This window comes from Scleropages formosus, chromosome 16 (genome assembly GCF_900964775.1).
Source record: "Scleropages formosus chromosome 16, fSclFor1.1, whole genome shotgun sequence".
Taxonomy (NCBI): domain Eukaryota; kingdom Metazoa; phylum Chordata; class Actinopteri; order Osteoglossiformes; family Osteoglossidae; genus Scleropages; species Scleropages formosus.
The window spans coordinates 10,235,546-10,255,397 of record NC_041821.1 but is presented as its reverse complement, the minus strand read 5'-3'; the positions used below and the strand labels follow the sequence as shown (position 1 = coordinate 10,255,397).

The following is a 19,852-nucleotide window of genomic DNA, read 5'->3' as shown; positions in this document are numbered from 1 at the left end:
CCAGCAGAGGAAACTTGTCTTGCCATTTCCAGAAAAGAATTCACTCTGGTACTTTCCCACAACTAGTGATATACCAAGAGCAAAAACAGTGGGTAGTTTTTGTAGTGATGGTAGCCCTACAAGGAATAAATTAAAGATTTGCTGTCAAGTATCAGTTAATGCTATAATTTTCAAATAGAATTTGAAACTGATGTACCTCCAGTTCAGGGATCACCACACAGCAGCAAGTTACCATGTGGCTGGCAGCAATGACACTCTAGCTGGATTTGCTTATTTGCTTAACCTCTTGTCCATATAAGATGGAAAACGATCTAAGTGAAGGCAGGTCTATTTTTTCATTATCAGTCCCTTCCAAGACACGTGACGGAAAAGCGTTTCTGGGTATTTGTAAGGGAAACTCGAAAACCTGGAAAGCGATGCAGACTTAGTTTGCTCATAGTACCTTTCAAATCCGCAGCGAGGATTTTTAAAGCTATAACTACGGAACCTGCACTGCGCCATCCAGGCATACTTAAAAAATTAATGATGACAGAGAGTCTGTCAGAAAATGCCTTATGCGAGTGGATACCTTCTCCTGATATTCTACGCCAATGATCATTATGATGTGTCACAGCCTGCTGCAGTAACTATGTCTATGACAACGCACTTTTAGAGCACAGTATAAAATATCAAACTTTACCAGGTACAGTGTTAACATTTGTTTTATTTTTTTTAACAATTTCCACGACAACTCTAGTGCTTTTGTGCAGCAACCTGGCTTGCTCAATTAACCCGAACTCGTGATTTATCACGGTCCTGGAGACGGCACTTAGTGCGCATGTTTAGACCGACCAATAGGAGTGGTTCGGCTGACCACGCGAACTGCGGAAACCATGACAACGGCCACGGCGTTCTTCAGACCACCATTCAGAGCGCTGCCTGATCTTGCGAGCTGCGAAAAGCATGAGTGCGTCTCATGCGCATGTCCACATTTTGACCAATCAGAGAGTTCGCTAGCCACGCGAACTGCGGCGACCATTACAGTTGCTAATGCGCATGTCCGGATCTCTCCCAGTCTGACTGAAATGAGTCCATTAGAAGTGAGTGCGAGGAAGCGGTTGTTACAAGCTGGTGGCAGATCGTGTGGGTTTACTACAGATTTACCTGTCCTGAAGTGTCTAAAGGAGTTTGTAATACGAAGACAAGAAGCATGGACAAGGAGGTGGTGAGCACGGGTGATGCCAAATTGGACGAGGCTGTTGTACAGTGGTTGAGATTAGATAAGGTGAGTCAGTGAATCATGATCAATCTGCTGTGCCATGCTCTACACTAAAATACCATGGTATTATAATTAAAATATAACGGATATTTAGGAAGCTGGTCATAACCATGATGTTAAAATGGTAATCTTTTAATCGGATGCTAAAGCAATTTTGTAAGGGCTGCTTGATTATACCACCTTGATACGTATGTGCAGTTTTGTTCGTATTTCAGGTACGAAATTGCTTTATTTGAAAACAGTTCCATCATTGCTGAAATTAAGGAATGTGATTACGTTGGTGTTAAGCATATGAGCCCATAACCAAAACATGGTGGCTGGTAAATGATCCATATGTAATGTGACAGGGGGAAACAATCACACACTTCACTGAGAGATGTGTATTATTTTTATTTGTATGCATTTCTGTGTTCATGTACACATTTCCAGGTGTGTGGTACTTTTGTTTTGGTAATCAAAGTAATGTGCATCCTATCTAGGGTGGTCATGCTTCTTGCCATGTGAAACGGTCCACAAGAAGCTCAGCATTTCCAGTGGATGGGGCTGAGGCATTTAACCAAATGCAGTGGGAAAGGGAATTAAATTAACAAGCCCCTCATGGCTAACCAGATTAGATCCTTTAGAGAAAAGCATGTGCATGGTTTTAAAGGGTTGTCTGGCCTGTGTTCATATGGGTTGAATTAAGTGGACCCATGAAGATCCAAATTTTCATAGCTGTGGGAAGTTGGGAAAGATGGCACTGGGAAGTTAACGGGGTTCTTGCTCCCATTGTTATTTTTATCAGTCAATTATTTCCTAAATGTGGAAAATTTTGATGGATTACTCTTGACCCTGCTTACCTTTGCCCTTTTACAGCCCTTATTGTGTTGTACTGTATAGTGCGAAATGTAGAAGTGCAGCCAAGTCTCTGTTATAAAAGCAAAACCATAATGTAGGCTCACAGACTGTACATTTTTCCTTCAGTGTATTCACTGTATAGCATATGAACATGTACATTAATTTATCTTTGGTTCAGTAGATGAAACTGTACGGTTCATTGCAAAGTTGTATCCTGTTATGTTGCAACTTCCTCCACTGACTCACTTCTCATTCACATTTACTGAGTGAGTACTAGTGTACTGCATTTTGTTATATTCTTTTGTATCCTATAATTAAACCTATAATAATACATGTCATTTTAATTCTGCCTTCATGTTGAAGAAAGAAGGTTTAATAGTATTGGAAAAAGATGATAGATAAATAGTGACAACAGGGTAAAACAAACCTTGATGGAGAAACAAACTTAATTTCAGTGGTGTGCTTGAGTGAACATGATGTGTAACTGAGTTAGTTTGTCTTTCTTCCATGCAACTGCTTGGGGGGCTCCCATGTGTGTTTGTGTCAGACCACTGCACTGATGGCAGTCATGACTTCACTATGTAAAGTACATTGTATTTATAATTTATAATACATCTTTACTACTATGGAATTTGACTTAAACACCTTTGTCTTTGCTAATTCCATGCGTGCCTCTGGCTGTAGAACCCCAAGACCTTGGCTGCAGTGCAGAAGATGGTGAAAGATGGTGCACTGGAGGAGCTGCAGAAGTGTTTTGGGGCCCGGATGGAGTTTGGGACAGCGGGGCTGAGGGCCGCCATGGGGCCTGGTGTCTCTTGCATGAACGATCTGACAATCATCCAGACCACCCAAGTAAGAAAGTCTGTGGCATATCCAGGTGTCACTGCTCATTGAGATAGACCTGTCTTTTTGTATCTGCTGCACACTCTGGCCTGTCATGTCACCCTGTAAGCATACAGTGTTGTGCAAAGCAATCATGTCACTAATCAAGGCCCTGGCTTTCTTATATTGTGGGAAACAACTACACGGTAGGGTTTTTACCACTGCACATATGGTCAGTTGAGTACTGTACAATGACCATGCTCTCAAGAAGACTCTACTTTGAGCCACAGTGTCAGTGATATCCTTTCAGGGCTTCTGTGCCTATCTGGAGAAGAGCTTCCCGGACCTGAAGGAAAGGGGTGTTGTTATTGGCTTCGATGCTCGGGCACACCCAGCCAGCGGGGGCTGCAGCAAGAGGTTTGCAACTCTAGCTGCTACAGTCATGATAAGCCGTGGTGTTCCTGTTTACCTCTTCCACGACATCACGCCTACGCCGTTTGTGGTAAGTTTTCTCACAAATGCTTTTCCCTTTAAGTCTACTTGGACGAAGGCATCGGCTAAATAATATTATTTATGTAATTCGGTCACCTCAAGGACCTTCATATTTAGTTTTTTGCAATATTGGCTACAGTTTCAGTGATGATTGTCAAACAACAGCAAATCACTTCTTTGAAAAATAAAACTACATGCAGGGGTGAGAATTTTATAGGTTCACTGTTATAGTGGAGCATAGGTTGGGGTAGCTGGTAGCGTAGCAGTCAGAGCTGCCACCTTCAAATCGAAAGGCTGCAGATTTGAATAGCCTAAATTGCTTTATTTACGGTTACCCAGCTGTATAAATGGGTAAATCATTGCAAGTCACTTTGGAGAAAAGCTCCAGCTAAATAAATAAATGGAAAAAGTAGGTCTGAATGCAGCTCAATCTGTGTGGAGTTTGATTTTTCTACCAGTGTTCGCCTGGGCTTCCTCCCGCAGTCCAAACACGTGTATTTCGGATGCACTGGTGACTCTATGTAGGCACGTGCTTCTGGGACAGGCTCCCAACCGCTGTCACCCTGAGGTGGACGAGTGAGTGAGCGAGATGAGATGATTTTCCTTGTAAAATCTTTATCCCGTTTACTGGTTCGCCCTAACACATTATGGCTATTCAGAATTAAGCAGGTTTATATACAGCTGGAATGATGACTCATCACACATGCAGATGTGCATTGTAGCGGGGAATAAGTGTGCTGCAGTTCTGCTCCTATAAGCAGTCGATAGACACAAACAACCGTGAGGATAATGGCTCATTTTGTTTCACTGGTCATAATCATAAGATTTATGAAATAATCTTTTTTTAGGGCTAGACATGACTTGGTACGGTATGCGGTACCGGAGGTCGATGGTGTGAGGGGTTGGAGTTTAATTGGCAATGCTGGCCTAATTTCCAACACTCCACCGATGGAGCTGTCACAAAAAGCTCCATGCATAAGGAGTGGAAACCAGGGGATAACCAGGGGATCACCAACTGCTAAATCAGTAAATGTAAACTGATGAAAACAGGCAAAGGTGTCTGTAGAGATGTACATTTATTCTATTATTTTACAGCAATTAACTGAGATTACTGTACATCTCTGAAGACATTTCTAATGTCTAATTAGTTTGAATTTCTTGTACATTTCTAGTTATCAAGAGTATTTATAACCCTTAAGCCCTACAAATGTGAATATTGATGAATTTCTCATCCATATTTATTATCTCCTTTGAGATGCTGCCTATTCTACATGTCTTTATTTTTCCTTCTTTGTATCTGATTTACAAAAATTTTGAAAAGGTTTGGTGTGCAAAGTGACGTTTCACTGTTTAGTGATTTCTCTCTGGTTGTTTTTCCACCCACACCAGACAGAAATGTTTGCCTAAGCCTTATATTGCATTTGTTTTTCTGACCCCCCCCCAGCCTTTTGCTGTTTCCCACCTGTCTCTCTGTGCTGGAATCATGGTAACAGCATCCCATAACCCCAAACAGGACAACGGCTACAAGGTGGGTCCTAGAACTTTGTTTACTTTGTCCATGTTAGAAGGACATAATGTGTACAAGCAGAAATACACAAGTACTGTAAATCAGTGTTCACAGTATATAAATGCATACTTCTACTCTTAATACTGTTACTGGGGCAGTGCAGTGGGTACCACTGGTGCCTCACAGCTCTTGGGCTGTGTGTTTGGCCATGGGTTCCAATCCAGCTCGGTCGGTGTAGAATTTGTGCGTTGTCCCTGTGTTTGTGTGCATTTCGTTTCAGTGCTCCCACAGTCCAAAGACCTGTGTTTCTGGTTATTTGCTGTCTCTAAATTTGTGTGAGTGAATGGGTGATTGAATAAGTATGTGTGAGTATCTTGTGATGTTCTGGTCTCTCATCCGGGTTATATTCTGCCTTGTACACTGTACTGCTGGGATAGGTTCCAGGCCACCTCGACCCTATATTGGGTAATGATAATGGATGGATAGTGTTAGTGAAGAAACACTACATGGCAAACACACCTAACACTCATCTGTATGCTGTTGGTGTCTTGTGACAGGTGTACTGGGAGAATGGGGCCCAGATCATTCCCCCTCATGACTGTGGGATTGCCAGTGCCATCAGTGAGAACCTGGAGCCTTGGCCGCAATCCTGGGATGAGAACTTGGCCCTCAACAGCCTGCTGCTGAAGGATCCCTATGAGGACATGTGCAGGGAATACTTCAAGGCAGTTCAGCAGCACTGCTTCCACAGGTGCTGCTCCACCTGAGCTGGGCTAGACCCATCTTTACTCCTTGATTTCCTCCTTAATGTAGACCACTCTCCCACACTCCTCCTGCTCTATACATTTTGCACTAAAATGTAACGAAGCCAATGAAATCAGATATTTTAAGAAGGTGCCAAGTATTATATGTAATGACAGGTCTTATCAAGGGCAAAATTGTGTCACAACTGCATATAGTATAAACACAGAAATTGAAAATAAAAACATTCCTTTTGCCTTATTACATACTGCGCTATGCAATAAGTCAGGATAGTCTGGTCAAACGGAACAACTGGAAGCTGTACTGGCATGCCCTTTGGTTGTTAAGCTTGAGTAGGGAGGTGTAGTTCTGGTTTGTACACAAATTCTGGTTTCACATTTGTGTGTCCATAGTGTATGCATATGAGAGAGTACTTTTGATGAGCCGCTGAAGGTTCTAATGTTGACACCACTGTGGGTCGCAGACTAAAGATTGGATCCAAGAGTTTGTTTCAGTACAGGATTCATTAACTTGCTGTAAATCCTTTCTGAAGCAATGGGTGGTGCTACACAGCTGTATGGCTCCTCTCTGTTATTAGAAGAGGAGGATCAGACTCATCTGTTCACTCATTTGAAGTGCGCACACACATCATCTGAAACCACTTGTCCCCAGTGGGGTCGCGGGGAGCCGGAGCCTAACCCGGCAATACAGGGCGCACGGCTGGAGGGGGCACACCCAGGGTGGGATGCCAGTCTGTCGCAATGCACACCAAGCAGGACTCGAACCCCAGACCCACCGGAGAGCAGGACCTGGTCCAACCTACCACGCCACCATGCCCCCTCATTTGAAGTGTTTTTGTGTAATCTTTAAAGGGTGAGGTGCACACAAGCTTTAGTTCATAGCAGCAGAATAAATGCAAACTGCTTTCCTTTCTCCTCCAGGGATCTCAACAAGAGCTCAGAAGTGAAGTTCGTCCACACTTCTGTCCACGGAGTGGGACACACTTTTGTCCAGTCTGTGTTTAAGGCCTTTGACTTGTGCCCTCCCTTTGCTGTGGTGGAACAGAAAGACCCTGACCCTGAGTTCCCCACAGTAAAGTACCCCAACCCAGAGGAAGGGGAGGGTGTGCTGGTGAGTCCTGTTTCCATGGATACAGGGACTGTGTCCTTATATTTTACATTTATTAATTTAGCAGATGCTTTTCTCCAAAGAGACATACATCTCAGGAAATATAATGTGTGCACTACATTAGCAGAAAGAGAGACTTAGATGCAGATGTGTGATTATAAAGCACAGTTAATTTGTTACTTTCCACCATATGAACCAATGTACATCACACGAGTAGCTGCATGAAAGTTTATTTGTTATTGAACAGTTATGATCTCAGAGTTATAGAGCATGAACATTTACGCATTACATGTACCTAAGAGATCATTGAAGAAGTGTCTGGAAGAGATGAGTTTTAAGACCTTTCTTAAATGGAGGGAGCGATTATTTAAAATGTGACCCCAGTGCAAACTGGTTTCAATTTAGATGTACTGTATACATTTTTTTTTCTCTATTTGGGATATTCATGAATTAATGATTTGATGTAGTGTATTTTCTTGCTTGCAGTCTCAAAACATTATTGATATTAAATTTCCTGCTCTGTAAGATACCTAGTGTGTGTGATACTATGGTTTCTACAACCCCAGTGTTACTTGGATAAAGCACGATTGATTAACTGGCATGCACTCGTTCAGTAATTAAGTGACTACATGATGGTAAATTGACCTGATTGCCCCTGGAGGTGTAAGCATATGTGTCTGTTGCCCCCTGCAGACACTGTCCTTTGCTTTGGCCGAAAAAGAAGGGGCCACTGTGGTTCTGGCCAATGACCCTGATGCAGATCGCCTGGCAGTGGCGGAGAAGCAGAAGAGGTAAGGGCACAGGCCACCACAGTTGGTTCTTAGCCCTTGTCTGAGCTATCAGTAGCTGAGGCAGTTGTCTCCAGTAACACAAGTTTTTTTTGTTTTATCTTCTCAGCACATAGCTTTCAGGCAGAGTACAACAGCAGGGGTTGTCTAGGCACTTTAAAACTTTTGTTAAACACTTGACTTGGTTTGTGCCCATGTCTTGATCCTGACTGTTCTCAAGACATTGCAGCTGATGTTCATGCCTTACAAGATAAATGTAGATCTCATTTGCACTGTGATTGACATTAAATCCAGAGAATGACCCTCTGCCTTGATGTATCTGATCATTCTTGGACCAGTGGCCAGTGGAGGGTCTTCTCTGGCAATGAGCTTGGTGCCCTCTTGGGCTGGTGGCTCTTCCGCTGCTGGAAGGAGAGGCATCCAGAGCCAGCTGCTCTTAAGGATGTCTACATGCTGGCCAGTACCGTGTCCTCCAAGATCCTGAGAGCCATTGCACTTAAGGAAGGATTCCACTTCGAGGTACCATGGCTGGCAGATGGGAGGGTTTCAGTAAAGCCCTACGTCCCTTTCAAAAAGCCTTGGGTTCTTATGTTGGATTTGTTATTCTTTCATACTGCCAAATCACAAGGATTATACAGTAAATAGGATTTATCGCATTAAAGTCCCCTTACTGAGAAATGGGTAAGTATAGTTTACTGAACCGTAATTTTGGAACATTAAGCCTTTTGTAGTTTTTTTGTTCTTGCTCTTGCCTTTCCTCTAATTTTTGCCCATTGCTGATATTAAATGAAGTGAGAGCTGAGGTTTTGCTTCTCCTCGTTCTGTGTCAGTCTTGTTTATTTAAGTTACATTTTGTTCCTTCGTGTATAAGGAAACCCTAACTGGCTTCAAGTGGATGGGCAACAGGGCCAAGCAGTTGTTGGACCAGGGAAAGACCATGCTGTTTGCCTTTGAGGAGGCCATAGGTACTGTACTGCACATTCGCTCAGGACTGGGTTAACGCACAGGCTGGCATGCTAAATGGCTGTGAATATGGTTTATCCAAAATTTTGTCAAATTTCTGTCCGCTTTTGATAACACATTTTGTGTATCTCCCAAGCTGAAGGTTGCAGTGTTGCGTCCCAGTTTAGTGAAGACATTCTGTTTTTAAATCACTTCACATTTTCGGGGGCAGAACTTGGACAGATCCCTAGACATGCTACAAATATATCCAAAATCCTTTTTTTTTTTTTTCTTTTTTCTCCAAATTTTAGGAAGCATACAGTGAGTTATGGTACAGAAACGTTAATTTGTTTGTAGAAGACAGAAAAGCGTTGACCATCCTGTAAATGTCAAAAGCTAATATGAGTGGGTCTCCAGAAGCATGAAGAAAGGGTTACTTTAAAAAGGAAAAAAAAAAAATTGTTTTTGCTACATATTGCTTTTATTTTGCTTGGATTTCTGCCCTTTGTACTCGATAGAATGAAATGTCTTTCCTCCATCCCTTAGGCTACATGTGCTGCCCAGCTGTGTTGGACAAAGATGGTGTCAGCGCAGCTGCCATTACTGCGGAGCTCACGTCTTACCTAGTGACACAGGGTACCACCCTCACCCAGAAACTCAATGCCATCTTTGATGAGTGAGTGACTCGTCCCCACAAGGGACCCCTTCCCACCATATGGGTTATTGCAGCTGTCCTGTTTTGCTAATGGAACATGTTACGTTAACGCATGTGAAGCACAGTAATGTACGAAATTCACATGCAGCATTGTAGCACTGATCATTCAGAGCTTTCCATGTGTCTCTTAACTACAGGTATGGCTACCACATCAGCAAGAACTCCTACTTCATCTGTCACGATCAGGACATAATCCAGCAGCTGTTTGAGCGACTGCGCAACTACATCGGAAAGGACACATACCCCAAGGAGTGTGGGGAGTTTGCAGTATCTGCAGTGCGGGACCTTACGACCGGCTACGACAGCAGCCAGCCGGATAAGAAAGCTGTACACTTTGATTTTTGGCAGGCAGTTTACTTGGCTCAGCAGTTAGAGAACAGACTGGAAAGCTCACGTCTTGTCCTTCTCGTGTGTTCCTAGACGTTGCCTACCAGCAGGAGCAGTCAGATGATAACTTTCACCTTCTCCAATGGGGGTGTGGCTACTATGAGGACCAGTGGGACTGAGCCTAAGATCAAGTACTACACTGAACTGTGTGCTGCACCTGGGAACAGGTATCGGGCGTCATCTTTTGTTCCCTTTTGGCTTTAGATTCATGGAAAACAGGGATTCTATATAGTGTTTCTACAAGAAAGCTCCTAATGAAACTTAATATCGAGTATGTTATTATGCAGCAGTGATTAAAGAAGCTGTAGCTGGTTTAGTCAGTCACTAGATGGTGCAAAAATCTAAATGTAATTTACAATTTTTTTGCATTAATTTGTTCTCTCAACTTTAAGGCTTATCACGCTTAATTAATGACCCATTTGCTTTACGGTTTAAAAATGTTTATTTTTTAATTGTTGTGTTGAAATGGAGCTATCGCAGGACTAATGCACTATGAGGTCTGGAATGGCCCAGCTCATCTCTAAACACCTGTTGCTTTCCTTCCAGTGATGTGAAACAGCTGAAGGCAGAGCTGGACAACTTGGTGGATGCCATTGTGCAATATTTCTTTGAACCAGAGAAGAACAAGTTAAAACCAAGGCCAGAGTAACAGTTGTAGTACACAGTGTGCCTGTATTAGCTGCCATCAACAACTGTATACCTGTAACAGAAATGCCTTTAATTCATTTACCTTTCATACCAGGATCTTTGTCAACCGAGCAATTGTAGAGAATGGACCAGTATTTTTTTATTTTTAAAAATTTGATTGTATTTCGCACAGGTTGTGTTTCAGGTGACCTGTCTTAACATGTCTTAAAAATTCTGCAGTTTTAAGTCCTGATAATATGTAGCTTTTTGCAGGAATTGCCACAAAAATTGCATTGTCTTAGTAATTTGCCCTCTGTGTTCAATTAATAATTGGACTGGGTGTGGTTGACAGAGGATAAATATATTTCTGGAAGTGCAAATTAAAAGGAACTCAGTATCTAGTTACTATACTTTTCCTGGTATTTTCCTATTTGTACAGCTGAATTGACATGTTTCAGTTTCAGGTCTTACAAAATGGATCCTTGAAATTTAACATCTTGTAAAATCACTCTTGTGAAATATATTGCCCCTTTTTAATTTGGCCCCTGCTGCACAATATTTGTTCATAACTTTAGTAGAACATGTCCAACATGTCTGCAGACTTTCACGTAGTCACATCTTTTGTGCAAAAAGTCCATTTTGACAAGAATTAAAATATATCCTCAGTTTCCGTTTTAAGCATTGTGAGGTTTACTAAGTTTGCATTGCATCATTCACAATTTGTATTGTGTGGATGTTTCTGTAAACTCCAGAATAAGAGATCAACAATATGCAGATTTGTAACTGCATACAATATAAAGACAGTAATCTGAAATGAAACATTCCATTAGACTTATTATTACACACTGTTCTATTACTGCACAAAACAGTTTCTGTGCAGGCAGGAAGTCCTCATTATTTAGCTTTATATTAGTAAATAAAAGGTTTTCATGTAAGTGGAATTCAGCAGCAAGAGCAGTACTAAATTCAATACTGGAACTAAACAAATTTTGCAAAGAAGTCATTTGAACACTTTAATTCATGACTTTGTAGAGAGCAGAACTGTTAAAGCAGGTCTACAACATTTTTAATTGCACTTTAATCAAAAGCCAATAGAGTGAGTTGGAATATACTTTTTTTTTTTTTTCTACCTTTCCTATGCCTGTACTTGTTAGAGTAATTTAACCATTTAAAATAGGCTTCCCTTTATAGATATCTCGATGTTTTAAATAAAGATGAGTTGTTAACAAAATGTGCCCTTTTTTTTTGCTCTGTGTAATAAAGCAGCGTGACAGACGTGAACACAGTTCCACATTTCAGTCCCAGATCCACCAAATAATTACAGGAGATCCAGATATAAGTAAGTGATGTGCAAGTAGAGTTCTGAGTACAACGACAAAAGAGATAAGACAAGGATGTTCTGGGAAGAAGCAATTTGGTTACAGGTCCCAGCAGATGCTTGAACATCTTTTTTTTTCCCATTAATTTCCCCCCACAATAATGTGGAATCATCCCTGCTTCCCAGAAGTGTGTTTGTCCCCTATAGATGCAGAGCACCACTAACCCATCCTCAGGAGAGGTTCTGTCTATGGATCTGGGGCTCTTTTGTATCTGAGGCTCTGTGGTGGGATATTAATAGCCCGGGAAGGGGTCTGACACTCGGTTGGGGAAGGACACACACACACACACACACACACACACACACACACACACACACACACACACACACACACACACACACACACACACACACACACACACACACGCACACGCGCTCTGCACAGGCTACACAGTGCTCCCTCCTCACCATCCGTCCACTGCGGTTCTGGGGGGTGGGGGGGTTGACCGAAAACAAACGGAACACAAGACCGGGCAGGTAAAAGAGCGTGAAAAGCCGCGGCACCTGTCATCCGAGCGCACAGGCAACACAATAACTCCGCCGAGGAGGGAAACTGAAAGACCCTTGTTCTAATTTTCGTTTCTCTCTTTTTCTTTTTTTTTTACTGTTTCGGTAGAAAGAGTGAGGCTTCGTTATTATTATAAAGAGAATACAACGCGCAATCGCATCCTTTCATTCAATCAAAGTCGGTAATCGAACGTGTTTTACGGATGTTATTGACGATGAACGGGAGAGAGATTGATAATAATTCCTAATTACCGTTTCTCCCCCCCCGGTGTTGGACTGTGGAGGAATTTCTACACCTGACCTGCACTGCTGCACCTATTGGTGGCCGGACCGTGTTGTGTTGGGGCGAGCAGGAGCCGTCCCGTCTGCTGTGTGTCAACATCTCGACGTCTCCAGCGAGGAGCCTGCGGATGGAGGAGTCGAGCTCCTCCGCGACGAGCCTGGGCTTTCACTTTCAGAGCGCTGCGCGGAGGCCAGGTGGACGGAGCCCCCCGTGCCGTTGTCAGCACCCGGAACCGGCGCGATCGCTCGATCCCTCGCTCACCCCCCCCCCCACACACACACACACACAACGGTGCTGGGCATTTCAGACAGGAGTGCTGTAGGTTCTAGGTGAGTTCTCATCTTTCGCACAACTTGGACTTTTTCTCCCCTCCTCTCTGAGTCTCTCTCTCCACGCGGCGTCGTCATGCGATTTTGCTCAACGCATTTCAGGTTTTCTCGAACATTTGAACGCCGGAAAGTTGATGACACAGGACATGCGACTGTTTTTTTTTCTTTCTTTCTCTCCCAAGGACCTCGCAATAAAGCCAAGGGCTTTCGAGGACGTCCATTAGAAATGAGGGTTCGCAGAACTTGTTCAGTCACAGTGCGCCCTCGAGGAAATGCAGCTTATGAGACGTTGCACATCACTGAGCAGCACTGGCTCATTTATTTATGAAGACGTGTTTTTCTCTAGATCACATGTGTAAATGCTTCAGACTGACTCTTTGCGTGATTTGTCATTGCTGGACGCCAAAGGGCTTCTGCAGTTCTCAGCAGCTGTTCCCAGAGAGTAAACATGGATGGTTAAATAGGCAGGGTGTCAGCAATGACCTTGCAGGCCAGAGAGCCTCTTCTGATTTATAAATATGCTGTTGGGTTTTGTGTGTGTGAGAGAGCGAGAGAGAGCACTGGCACTCTTGAGCCAGTTCGCAGTTGCTTGTCAACTTTTATTTACCCAGACCGAAAAAATTGCCATCGTAAACGATGTTGGACTTTTAGACTACATCTATTGTAGATCCAGATGTAGATCTACCTACATCTATCCCCCCAGCCAAACTCATTTTAAGTGTTATTGTCATGAGTATTCTGAGATTTTTTAATGAAATCAGTCCTTAACGTTTTTACAAAATGCATAATTTATGATTGGTTGTGTAAAGTTTGCAATTTAAATATAAAGGACATTTTACAGGGATGATAATCAATGTATTCTGATTTTCTGTCCATGTAGTTTCTTCTGAGAAGGACATTCATATCTTGAGAAATGGATGGACTCTGCTTTGAAGTAAAAGGAAAATGTGATTCCAGCCAGGGATGGACTAATAGCCAGACGCATGACCAGGTGAAGCAGACAGCCCCACTGGAAAATGAATCAGAGGAGGGGGTTGAGGAGATCCACTATAGGCTTCACCTGGTGGGCTCACTTCCTGTTCACCCGCTCACCACCATGGCTATGCTGCCCTGGATAGTGGCAGAGATTCGTAGGCCCAAACATCACGGGAATGGTGGAGCGTTAAGTGGCAACGACTTCTCTTCAACCCTCCAGAATGAGCCGGTGTGTCTCCAGGTGTCCGCCTCCTGCGTGCGCTGCCTCCTGGACACGGGCCCGGGACGTCTCTGGGACCCGCTGCACCACACGGTGGTGTTTGAGCATCGGCCTCACCACGTCCACAAACTCATCCACAACAGCCAGGAGCCCAGCTACTTTGGCTGTCTGATCCGAGACCGGTGTTCGAGTACCTGCTATGTCTTCTGCTGTGAAGACCACCAAAAGGTGAGTACTGGAAGAGGAGGGTCTGATGAGGGGACTCAGCAATGCACAACAGGTTGTTGTTGTTAGGTGCCGTCGAGTCAACGTCAACTCATAGCGTGTCTATGGATAGCTGTCCTGAAAAGGGTCCGATCTTCCACCAACCGGCTAAGATTACTATCCACAGAGTTTTCGTGGCAGGATACAGTAGTAGATTGTCAGGCCTTTCTCCTGCGCAGTTAATGTTGGTGTTCTTGCCGTTGTCACTGAAATGTGATCCTCCGCCGTCAACACCGACCCATATTGCTACTGCCCAGTATGAGGTTCACTGCTCTTTGTCTGACTGTTAACCATTGGTCTTTCTGACAAGGTTAAATCTGAAGGAGTGTTATCCAGTCAGTATAGCCCTTTGGGTCACGGCAGTGCATGAGCCTGATCACCACGAGAAGATGACAGCTATCGATCGGGCACAACAGGATACACAGCTGGATATTTGCTGGAAATAGTGGAATATCAGCAAACTATGTTGCAAAAAATTTGGATTCTCTGCACTTGAGATTCATAAAAACACCTAATGGGTCTAGGGCCATACTTGCCTTTACTTAATACAGTAAGAACACCCACTGCTTTGTAAGGAATAAGATGTTGGTACAACTGCTAAAGTTGTTAATGCTAAAAAAAGATTTGTGTAATATGTAGGATATAACTGAAGCAACAGATATGCTTAGGATTATACTTACTGTTGACAAATTGAGACCTTAGTCTGAATACATGTTTTTTATTTGGCTCTGTAGCTAGTATCTCAGCCACGTCCTGATGGGGAAAGACAAATGGATATGCAAAGCTGCCTGTCTGCTAGTCAGCTGTTGGGGCTTTACCATTCAGTGATCACATTTCAAAGCCTTAAACCAATAAATTGATGTAATGTGGGATGGGACTAAGAGAGCATTTGTCAAGGAGACATTTATTGTTAAGAGTGAGGGAGAAGAGAGCAGGAATGCTTACAGGACTTAGCATGTTGGTAGAGGAAAGGTCATAGCTCAGCTGGTCTAAACGGTCTGGCTATAAAAAGCTGGGTGTTGCTCAGGGTGGGGGTGACCTCATCAGCATTTGTTTTCATATCCAGCTGTTTGATATGCGATACAGTGATAACACTTTGGCCTCTTATTTTGGTACGAAGGACATACGGACCGCTTTTGTCTAGGGGAACGCCTAGTTAATAGTCAGCTAAGACAAAGAAATCTGCTTCTAGTATGACAGTGTGAGCTCAGATAGCACAAAGGTATCGTCAGACTGCACTGTTTTGTTCTGAGGGAGCCATAATGCTTAGAGAAACCACTGAGCTGCACACATGCTGAAATTTAAGTACGATCTTCATCAGCACTGTCCTGGGTTTGTCATGCCGTTCTCATTAGGCTTTCAAGTATTTGTTTCTTGTTATGTATCCTATATGTTGGGCAGCACCGTGGCACAGTGAGTAGCGTGCTGTTTCACAGCTCCTGGATGGTGTAAGAGGACGTGGGTTTGATCCCTGCTCAGTATGTGTGTAGTCTGCATGCTCTCCTGTGTGGGTTTCCTTGAGGTGCTCTGGTTTCCTCCCACAGTCCAAAGACATACTGTTCAGGTGGATTGGTGACTCTAAGTCACCCCTAGTGTGTTGAGTGACAGAGTGTGTTTCACTGATGTATGGATGAGTGACCAATTGTAAGTAGTGTATCTAGCAGTGTAAGTCACCTTGGATGAATAAGGTGTGGACTGATAGCACTACACCGTGTTCACTGGAAGTTGCTTTTGAGAAAAGCGTCTGCTAAATGAAATAATGTCTTGGTTTTCTGTGGCACTGTATGACCAGAAAAATTATTAACCAGCAACCAGCATCAATTCTTGATGAGCTGCTACAGCCCTGTTGACAGTTTCTGTTCCACCCATTACAGATCCTTTGTCACTCTGAATGTTCTATTCAAAGAGATTGTTAAATGTTTTCATAACTAACTGCTTAAAACAATTTAATTTAATGATGACTAGAGCAAAAAGATGAAGGATGCTGTAGTACTGGTAGAGTAGTTACAGTTTAACTTTTGTGAGGTTTTCTGTGAATTGAGTGCAAGATAGGCATGCCCCATTTTTGTTAGAACAAACAACTTGAGTAGAACATCTACTCAAGGTCACAACACAGCACCGGAAAAGAGGACACCAGCAAAAAGCAGTTGATTGTTCATCCTTTGACTTTAGTGTATTTCTAAAGGTGGAGCTGCATGTGGGTTGAATTGCCCTAGCTGGTTTTTTGCCTTTTTGTCTTCAAACAGGATATAAATTCTTGGTCGTCATAGAAACCATTTCCTGTGGCTTCGTCAGTCATTGTCATCAGAACACTGTATCACTTCTTCTAGTAGGATTTGACTCATCACTGTTTTAGTAGAGGTGTCCAAAAATAAGGCTGACTGTCTATGTGGAAGTCAGTGTCATGACCAGAGCCACTGAGTAGAAGATCAACTGCAAACGAGGCAGTAATCTGAGTTATATTGGTACCGATCCCTAATCATAAGTATACTATAAATTATTCTTGACCACTCTCTTCATACTACTCCTACACGTTTTTCAGTCTGTAGCCAACAATCTACGCAAACTCTTTGCTGCATTTTCTTCCCTCCTCTGTCCTCCTCCTTCATCCTTTCACTGCAGAGAAGTTTGCCTTATTCTTCAGAGACAAAGTCATTTCCATCACTGACAAGTACTTTGCATCCATCTATACCAATCATGTAGGATCTCCCAGCAAAGCCTCAGTGTCTAAATTTCAGCTCATATTAGAATCACCTTCTAATATCACCAATCTGCAACCTCCCGCTCTCACTGAGCCATCTGCTCCCTTGATGCCATCCCTTCACCTCTCCTACAGGCTGTTTCTGTAACTTCTTACTTTCATTTCTCCTATCATTAACGCTCCCCACTGGTTGCTTCCCATTTTCATCCAAAACTGCCATCATCTCTCTACTGTTGAAGAAATCTTCTCTGGACTCTTTTCTGTCAAAACTCTGGAACATACAGTTACTAATTATCTGCAATGCTTGCCCAGAACAATCTCCTTGATGCCTATCAGTGTAATTCAGTTTACCACTTCACCAAGACTTGTCCTCCTTGCAATATCAGATGCTCCCCAGTCAGCTAGAGCAGCCTCCCTCTCCTTGGTTCTCATTGTCTTCAATCTGTGTGCAGCATCTGACACTGTAAACCACAGGATTCTATTTTCCTCTCTTGGACAACTTGGCCTCAAAGCAACAGCACTGAAATGGTCTGAGCCCTACCTATCAGGTAAATCTGGTGTGGCTCCCTCTCTTCTCAGCCTCTCTCATGTGGTGTTCTGCAGAGCTCAGTTCTGGACCATCTACTCTTCTTCCCTTGGTTTGGTCATTGCCTCCCAGGAATTCTATTATCACTGCCAACAATACCCAGCTCTAGCTCTCTTTTCCTCCTGCATGTACACACACATCTTCATAGTGTATGTCACTGCCTCTTGGTTTGGATGACTCATTACCATCTACAACAACTTCAACCAAAACTGAGATCCATCACCTCACACTTGGTCTGTCCAACTGTCGGAAACCTCCATAGAAACTTGCTCCTTTCCTCTGCTTCATTGATTAAAAGTCTGGAAGTAAAAGTTGACTCAGGGCTTCGATTGTCTCAGCACATCAATGCCATAACCCAGTCCTGTAAAATACATCCTGTGTAACATTCACAAGATGCGCCCTTATTTCACAATAAATTCCACACAGCTTCTGGTCCTTGCCATGGTGGTATCCTGCCTAGACTACTGTCTGGCTTCCTGTCCTCCTCCATCAAACCTCTCCAGAAAGTACAGGATGTTGCTATATAAGTTGTTTGACCTGCCATGTATGTCCTCTCCTTGCTTATCTCCATTGGCTGCCTGTAGTTGCCCATATCAAATGTAAGAGTCTACCATCAACATTTCTGCTCCCTGATACTTACAAGACCTGATGACTTATTACACTCCTCTCCCTCTGGCCATTTGGTGGTCCCACACACAAGGAGTCCAAAATCAAAAACCTTAAGATTATTGGTTCTGGATCCAGTGTGGTGAAATTCTTCCTCTCTCAGTTAGATTTTCAAAACAAATGTCTTTTGAAATCACTTCTTTCCAGATCTCCTGTCTACCCCATAAATGTAGATTATATCATTTGTCATTAATACCTTTGTATTTCCTATAAAATGTATAGACTTCTACTCATGTAATGCTACTATTCATGTTAACTTTTAAAAAATGTTGAACTTTCTGCCAATTCTGTATGCAGCTACCAATGTAATCTATGCTAGTTTAGGTGACATCGTATCTGCATCTATATCTTTCCATCTGTTGGTGAAATGTACTTTTTTTTGTTGAGTTGTACATCCCTTTGGATAAGTGTCTGCTAAAATGAATGAAATTATGTACTAAATTTACATTACACATTATTTATGTGCACTTGGAGCTTTTTGGTCCCCTAGTGGAACAGTTCTCCAATAAGACATGATATCTGTCACTTGGAACATGCAATGTTTTGATCCGAAAGTGCACTGTTGTCTCGTGAGGTCTGCAGTCAACGATGTCTATTTGACTATTTTCAGGACTTGGACTGCTGCTATTTTCCACAATATGTAATTACTCAAGATCTCTGTTGTATTACATTTACATTTATTCATTTAGCTGATGCTTTTCTCAAGCAGCTTAAAATGTTAAGGTCAAAATTATTACATGCTGACAATCATTTACACAGCAGGGTAATTTTACTGGACTAATTTAGGGTAAGCACCCTCTTCAAGAGTACTACAGCCAGCAGTGGGGATCAAACCTGCAACCTTTAGGTCCAAAGGCAGCAGCTCTAACCACTACACTACCAGCTGCCCCTACTTTTCATCGCTATTATCATTGCATCCATATTTCCAACTTTGAATAACTGTAATTAGGGGTGCTACTGCAGGTAGTGTAGCGTTCAGGGCCTTACCCTTGAATTCTAAGGTTCGAGGTTTGAATTCCACTGCAGAAGTCTTAATAAAGGTACTTACCCTGAATTGATATAGTAGGAATACTCTGCTGTATTAATGGGTAAACTGTAGTAAAGTTGATTATTAATGGTGTAATTCAGCTTGGAACAAGCGTAACAGATACATGAAGGATAATAATGATCCATAAACTTGTAGCTATAACTGAAGACAGAAGTGTACTTTGTTGCAGAAGTAATGTAAGACATGTTACTAGGGAGTCGGTGTCTTTCTGAACTTATTCCGAAATACCCGAGGTAAGATGGTGTCTCGCAATTTATAAAAAGTTACTGAAGCATAGAAAAGAGCACTTTTGATGTGAGTTTTGACTTTGGCCTGTCTCCAGTAATTCAAAAAGTGTGTGTGTAGTGAGTGAGAGAGAGAAAACTGTAACTAGGAGACATGATGAGAGTCCGCTATGAACCCGGAAGAAAACGAGGTTCCCTTTAGGAGTTATTTTCCCTACTCAAACGACATGGCATTACCAACCGTGTTCAAACACCACATCGCAGTTTACAATCCTGCCGTATTCAAATAAAAATACGTCCAGATGTTATAGCGCCACAAAAAGCGAACGTGCTGCCCCTGAAAGACGGCCGTTTCCACCGAGTCCTCCGCGTCCTGTTGGAGCCACTAGGTGGTAGCTCATGTAAAGTCTGTAACAGACCATAATAC

At 42.8% G+C, this 19,852-nt stretch overlaps 2 protein-coding genes across 7 annotated transcripts in view; both read left to right on the top strand.

The window, feature by feature from the left end:
• Positions 1-1,047: 1,047 nt before the first annotated feature.
• Positions 1,048-11,462, top strand: pgm2 (phosphoglucomutase 2). Its single transcript, XM_018737843.2, has 13 exons — positions 1,048-1,264; positions 2,780-2,947; positions 3,228-3,419; positions 4,854-4,937; positions 5,474-5,667; positions 6,599-6,788; positions 7,479-7,576; positions 7,912-8,092; positions 8,445-8,538; positions 9,062-9,191; positions 9,368-9,557; positions 9,651-9,784; positions 10,164-11,462. Exons 1-13 carry the CDS (start codon positions 1,190-1,192, stop codon positions 10,264-10,266), a joined length of 1,833 nt encoding a protein of 610 aa, XP_018593359.2. The 5' UTR covers positions 1,048-1,189; the 3' UTR covers positions 10,267-11,462.
• Positions 11,463-12,712: 1,250 nt separating this feature from the next.
• Positions 12,713-19,852, top strand: part of tbc1d1 (TBC1 (tre-2/USP6, BUB2, cdc16) domain family, member 1) — a 52,720-nt gene continuing 45,580 nt past the window's right edge. For 2 of the 6 annotated variants that reach the window (XM_018737974.2, XM_029259062.1), the window contains exons 1-2: positions 12,713-12,741; positions 13,622-14,164. In XM_018737974.2, the coding sequence (XP_018593490.1) occupies positions 13,655-14,164 (510 nt within the window). In that variant the 5' untranslated portion in view covers positions 12,713-12,741; positions 13,622-13,654. The remainder of the gene's footprint in view (positions 12,742-13,621; positions 14,165-19,852) is intronic. The other 4 variants (XM_018737973.2, XM_018737977.2, XM_018737976.2 and 1 more) reach the window with 3 other exon arrangements.

Bases quoted from the DNA above. Each gene is read 5' to 3' on its own strand.
- pgm2 (XM_018737843.2), top strand. From the start codon at position 1,190: ATGGACAAGGAGGTGGTGAGCACGGGTGATGCCAAATTGGACGAGGCT. The intron at 4,938-5,473 runs GTGGGTCCTAGA...GTCTTGTGACAG, and splicing joins AACAGGACAACGGCTACAAG to GTGTACTGGGAGAATGGGGC. The intron at 8,539-9,061 runs GTACTGTACTGC...TCCATCCCTTAG, and splicing joins TGCCTTTGAGGAGGCCATAG to GCTACATGTGCTGCCCAGCT.